This window comes from Panicum virgatum, chromosome 8K, assembly GCF_016808335.1.
Source record: "Panicum virgatum strain AP13 chromosome 8K, P.virgatum_v5, whole genome shotgun sequence".
NCBI lineage: Eukaryota > Viridiplantae > Streptophyta > Magnoliopsida > Poales > Poaceae > Panicum > Panicum virgatum.
Genome location: NC_053143.1, coordinates 51,711,788 through 51,718,155, shown reverse-complemented (window position 1 = coordinate 51,718,155; position 6,368 = coordinate 51,711,788). Strand labels below are relative to the sequence as shown.

The 6,368-nt window shown below is 43.8% G+C and overlaps 1 protein-coding gene across 1 annotated transcript; it reads right to left on the bottom strand.

Moving 5' to 3' along the window:
• Positions 1-3,189: 3,189 nt before the first annotated feature.
• Positions 3,190-5,941, bottom strand: LOC120645139 (protein DETOXIFICATION 19-like). The gene is made up of 6 exons (XM_039921899.1): positions 5,514-5,941; positions 4,488-5,032; positions 4,310-4,396; positions 4,143-4,199; positions 3,626-3,983; positions 3,190-3,559 (listed from the first exon to the last, which is right to left on the bottom strand). The coding sequence occupies exons 1-6, from the start codon at positions 5,811-5,813 to the stop codon at positions 3,431-3,433; spliced, it is 1,476 nt and encodes a 491-aa protein (XP_039777833.1). The 5' UTR covers positions 5,814-5,941; the 3' UTR covers positions 3,190-3,430.
• Between the last annotated feature and the right edge of the window lie 427 nt (positions 5,942-6,368).

Genomic DNA, 6,368 nt, shown 5'->3' with positions numbered 1-6,368 from the left:
GCACTGAGAAAACATAACTGGGTTATGGCATGCGCTTAACCATTGGGCGTTCTTATATATCTTCGGTTCGATGGGAACACCTACCATTGTACAGCCAAGTACGCTCCGAAAGCACAACGGACAGACAGCAGCCCTCAAGGCAGACAGATCACAGATAGCAGCAGCGCGATGCACAGCAACCAACATAATTTGCTACTCTAGGCTTTAGATGGTAGACTGTTATTAGTTACTTTTTATTATTGTCAGCTGTGTATTCATTCTTTATTTTATCAAATACTATTATGATCAACATTTTAAATATAGAATATAATCAACATTTCTATAAATCAAGTTCAAAATTCTAAATAAATCAAGTACAACACAACAATTTAAATGGATTAAAAATAGATTTACGGTTTGAGAGAAAAACATATTTAAAGTTTGAAATCCAAAAGCAACCTCCACCCACTAGAGCCAACCAGAAACGTGTCATTTGCACATGTGCATGCGCCGCATCCGAATGCATTCTGCAGAATCAGAACTAGAATCCAATGGTGGGCAAGAGTTGCACAAATCTCCAATATTGAAAGATAGACAATAAAAAAATCTTTGGAAAGATATATAGGATCCATTTTAACCATTGACGATGCCGAATCAAGATGTTGGGACGGGCTAAACATAGTGAAATCCCTCGGGCCATGCCATGGTTTATTTGGGTCCTATTGGCCTAGCCCAATGGAATAACTTATTCTCTACATATAAAACACAAATGGTCAAAAATAGCCCATTTGAGGTCGCTTGCCCGCTTTTGCTTCCATCATCCACTGTTTGTGCAATTTGAATACTTGAGAGCATCATATCAGTAACCAAACAATCTTACTGTTATTAATTGGAGGCTCCGGTCCTTTTCAATTCTACGTGAAGCCATATAGAATCATAGGTGGACACTAAAAAAATAAAGAGAAATCCTAGAAATTGTTACAAAAATCAGAAATATCCGGTCATCAATCGATGACTCTAATCATAATATTCATTGGATATTTTTTTTCTAATAAATTATTCACCTCTACCATTATGCAAATAGACTAAAGTAACCCGTAAATATATATCTAATTACCCACCTCTACCATTATAAAAAATCTAAAGTAACCCCCTAATCTTCGTATAAATTGCCCGCCTATACCATTGTAAAAATAATGCAAATAACCCTCTAAATTTACATATAAATTATCCAATTATATCATTATTAAAAGTTAAGGTAAAACCTAAATCTGAATCTAAATTATATAATTAAAACAAAATATTAAAATGCATGAATATAAAATTCTAAATTGCTATTTCTATCATTATTAATATAGTATTTATATTATTGTTTATATAAATATACTACAAACGATATGTATCACCATGTATGATGTACGATGGAATTGATAAGAATACCAATTCACAAATAAATAGTTCAATTAAATATATGTGCAAAATAAATCCTATTGCAACTAGATAATGACAAATATATATTTTAGAGTATGTGTTAGAATATTTAATAGATGATAGAGAGCGCAAGGTAGATAATTATAATTATTAGCTATAAATCTTATTTTATATTAATTGTAATTAGCCGAGCATGGGTTTGATAGGCTAGTACTACAAAATTGCTATAGAATTTAAAGTAACAATTTGTACTGCACCATTCCTTTTGAATTTTCTTCTTCCAAATGAAATAGATGGCTTTCTACAAACCCCCACGTCATCAGTAGCAATGCACGGCGTTTCACCTAGTCTAACCCTGTTCACATGGCATCTATACGCAATATATCTCTCATGTGAGTACTTGCAAGTTGCTATATACAATTCTTTTTTTTTAAGTCAGCATACGGCCAGGGCAAGCTGCTAGCAGCACGATCTCTGCACACTAATCCATGACCATGAAGCTCTTAATTTGAATAAAATCAATGCCCAAATAACTAGAAGTTGTTAGTAGTGCATTGTTCAAAAAAATTATAGCCGTCCAATGTTATATAAACTTTTTTTTTGTGAAATAATACTCTTCCTACCTGATCCGATCCGGTCACCAATACCACTTGATTATTTATATTTGGCCACACTCTTTATTATTTACTCCCTCCGTCCACAAAAGGATGCAATTTTCACTTTTTGAGAAGTAAAACAATTTGAACTTTGACTAAAGTAATAACATTCATGACATAAAATAAGTACCATTAGATTAGTCATAGAATATATTTTCATAATAAAATTATTTGGAGACATAAACACTAATATTATTTACTATAAATTTGGTCAAACATGAACTAGATTGACTGGCACGGATCCCATAATTGCATTCTTTTGTGGACAAAGTAAAAGTTAAATAGTAGAAGTGATCTACTAGGTGGCAGGACCATGCCCATTGGCTTATGTCATCCATCGATTCTTGATGCTTGTGTATTATATTAGAACTTAGCAGCGATGCATTTAATAAGATAATAATATCATTGGTTGACCTTGCAATAGCATCTACATACTTTTTATCTAGTTTGCCAAAAAAGATAGGCCAAATCTCATGGTCCATAACTGCAGCCATCCTCTCCTTTGTGCATGGTAGCCCTGCTGCTCAGCAAATCTTATGGTTCCATTATTTCCCAGCATCGGTTCCTTTGCAGCTGGCAGAAAAAAGTCTGTGGAGCAGTGGGCAGTGACCGATGCTGAAGTGTCCGTTTTTCCAATGTCAAAGCTGAAAGTTTCCTCCCCAACTCTCTAGCAGTATTGACATGATGACCCTGTTAGATGTCGAAGGTTTAATTTGTTTCATTTTTCAGACTGCAGGGGAAGCTAAGGTTTGATCAGCTTTGTAGGTATTTCCCTTCAATTGACTTGACATAAATTAAACCTGCAGAAATGTGGTCAAGATATATGTACTGTCGCAATATTGTAGATCATGCTCCAAATAATTCAGACATTTTGTATCCATGGAGGGCGATCACGCAGGGCAGTCCAATGTTGGTGTTTCGCTGCAAGACGCGTAAAATTGAGTGGAAATCGCAGTCGAGGTGCACATCCTGCACTGCAGGTGATAGCGCGACAAACTCAAGGTTCTTAAGTATTTTTTTTAGATAATGAAATTTTTCGGACTCTACGGTTTAGCGTACAAAGTTCTTAAGTATCGGAGCGATGTTTTCTAGTTTTGTATGTGTTGGGAACCACCCATATCACAGATGGTTCTTGCCATGAGGTTTAATCTTAATCGGTTATCCAACTCATGTCCATATGTTCGACCATTTCATAGGAACTAATTATTCCACAAAGTCTAATATGAGGGTGCTTTCTGGTAGTTTGGATACAGCTTTCCTAGTTAACAAAATTCCCCAACACTTGTTCCAGGCCTAATCACGGCGTAGAACTCCGATCCATTCCCCTTTTCGGGTCAAGAACTCAAGAGATAGCATTATTTGTGCTACGCGACGTAGTTGGCTTTCTCCTCCTGCATGACCTCCACGAGCTTCGACCACTTGGTGCGGACGGTGATCACCAGCAATGAGCAGGCTTGGCATGTCACCCCACAAATCAGCCCCGCCCACAAACCCTGCATCCAGAGAAAAAGATGCTGGGACATTGTTGGCAAGAGATCGATCGAGACACTAGTGCGTACCTTGGCATAGAACTTGAGTTTGAAGGCGAAGAGGATGGCGAGCGGCATGCCGACCAAGTAGAAGGCCACCAGGTTGGTCATTGCAGCCAGGTGCTGCCACCCGCAGCCCCGCGACACACCTGCCAGGACGCCCTGCGCCGAGTCAAGCACAATGGAGATCATCATGAGCGGCGTGATGGCCGCGAACTGGGACACGATCGTGGAGCTCCGGCTGAAGAGGCTCGCCCATAGGTCGTGGCCCAACCCCAGGAGCAGCACGAAGGAGATGGCGAGGAACACCGAGAGCTTCATCGTCACCGACACCGCGTTCCTCGCCCGGTCCACGTTCCCCGCGCCGATCTCGTTCGCCACCCGTGTGCTGCAACCAATGCCAAGATTATATTCAAACACCGACATTGCATGTATAAAAGCAATGTGCACAATGTATGCAGAGAGAAACTGAAGCTGCAAATTAAATACAGATGAAGAATGTGTCTGACAAATTAAACTGATCTAGCTTAGCTGCCATGTTACGCACCTCACCGCGGCACTGAACCCAACTGAGATCATGCAGATAATCGCCTCCGTGCTAGAGCTGCAGTACACATTTTTTACAGGATGTAATTAAGTGATGATTAGTTTGATTAATTTCAAGATGAATCAAACTGATGGTACGGTACATCTAACGACATTATCTTCATTTACCACATGGCGATCAGCGGCGTGTCAACGGTGGGATTCGGTAGCAAACCGGCGATGAGCACCAGGAGCTCGAACGCCCATAGCTCTAAGCTGCAGCCGAAAGGTCGTCTCCCAGTCATGCACACAGCCACACTGAACCAGGAACACGATACTGTACGTGACTGGCAATAAGAACACTGACCAGACCATGATGGCTGACGGCGTGGCGAGCTTCACGGTGGGTAGCACGTACTTGAAGGCGTCAGCGGAGAACCCCCTCCATGTCTCACTGAACTTCTCGGAGAGAAGCACGTAGGCGAGCAGCATCAGGCAGGACAGCCATAGTGTCGCCGAGACCGCAGCGGAGGCGCCAGCGAGCCCCAGGCCGAGCACGTTCACCAGCAGGTGCGCGAGAAGGATGTGGAGGGCGAAGGGCGCCACGGAGCAGACGACGAGCGGGAGCACCACGGACTGTGTCTGCAGGTATCGGAGCAGGCACTGTATGAAGGCGAACGCAAAGAGGGCTGGGATCTGGGCCTGGACGAACACCGCGGCAGCATGGGACACATCGGGGTCCTGCTGAAGGAACAGCAGCAGTGGCTCCGTGAAGTACCAGAGTACAGAGATGAGCGCCGACACGGCGGCCGACATGATGCACGATGACTGCAGGTACAGGCCCAGCATGCGGTACAGCCGGGCGCCATACGCCTTCCCACATAGCGTCTCTAGGGCGCCGCTCAGGCCCATCTGGAAAAATAGCAGTGATCACATCATTCCATGCCAAGAGCATTTCTAAAATATACTCTCTAAGATTTGAGTAAAAATCATTATTTTCTATATCTTTGTACTCCCTAACAGCTTTTTTATATTTGTGTGTAGTCTTGAGAGCCATTCTTGCTCTCCATCTTTGGATAGAGAAAAATCCAGAATAGAGAAATTTAATATTTAGAAATCTAATTGAACAGACTATTGGATGGCAATTTTAACCAAAATCTCTATTTCTAAAGATATAGAGTCTCTCGAAGATGCTTATTGTCCATGACACTACGTCGTTGCTATTACAGAAAGCATGCAAGGAAAATGTTGACTCTAGCTATGTCGTTGCTGTTCACCCATGGTAGATTCTGAAACGAAATATCACCCTGTCTGCTTGGACACCAGAGGATGAACTAACAGATCGAGACAGAATGGTGAGCAAGAATTTCCGTAGCGGCTCTGTACTACGTACCACGAAGGCGTAGCCGGTGACGGTGGCCCAGGAGTTGCCGAGCGTGGCGCCGGCGAGGTGGACATCGCCGAGGTGGCCCGAGAACATCACCGACACCAGCGGGATGCCGTAGTAGGCCATGCTGGTCACCACCATCGGCACCGCGAACCGCAGCTGCGCCTCCGCCTCCGCCTCCTCCGTGTCCACCATGCGCCCCAGCCACCGTGACCACCACGGCAGCTGCTCCTGGCCGCCACCTTTGCTGGCGGCGCCCATGCCATCGCCATTGCCGCAGTCGCCGAGCAGGGGAGCCGACGACATGTCGCCGGATGAGGCGGGCTGACGGCGAGAGGAGCTAGCAGCAGGTAATAGGTAGACGGCCGGGTTCGCCTCCTACTTACTGGCTCCTGCTATTTTTGGCAGGCCACTGATCAGTTGCGATAATGGTGTCGATGAGCATCACTTGATGATGAGCTCCACTCTCTCATGGATGGATGGAGCACATTTTTGTTACCTTTGCTAATTTTTTATTTAAGCTGTTTGTTTATGAAGCTGGTCAACGTACGTTCATTTTGATCGATTTGGATGCCGATGGTGCTCTGGCCCGCAAGATCAGGCCACTCTCACGCTTCTGTTGACCAGCATCTCCATTGGATCGACCGCCTCATGTGCTCGCATCGACCTTCTCACGTGCCTCGGATCCAGGCTCCAACTGATAGGATCGTCCTGGCTTGTGATCCAAGGGGCATGCTGGCTTGTGATAGAGTCCGGCTGATCGTCAGGGACACCGGACGTCGACTCCGAGTGATGCTTTGGCGTGTGCTTTTTTTTTTTTTGCCACACGGCAATTACGAAATTCAAAGCACACATTGAAAT

Excerpts from the sequence above, each read along its gene's own strand:
- LOC120645139 (XM_039921899.1), bottom strand. The coding sequence starts at position 5,813 with ATGTCGTCGGCTCCCCTGCTCGGCGACTGCGGCAATGGCGATGGCATG. Across the intron at positions 4,397-4,487 it reads CCGTCAGCCATCATGGTCTG|CTTAGAGCTATGGGCGTTCG; the intron begins GTCAGTGTTCTT and ends TTTCGGCTGCAG. Across the intron at positions 4,200-4,309 it reads ACGCCGCTGATCGCCATGTG|CTCTAGCACGGAGGCGATTA; the intron begins GTAAATGAAGAT and ends TGTGTACTGCAG.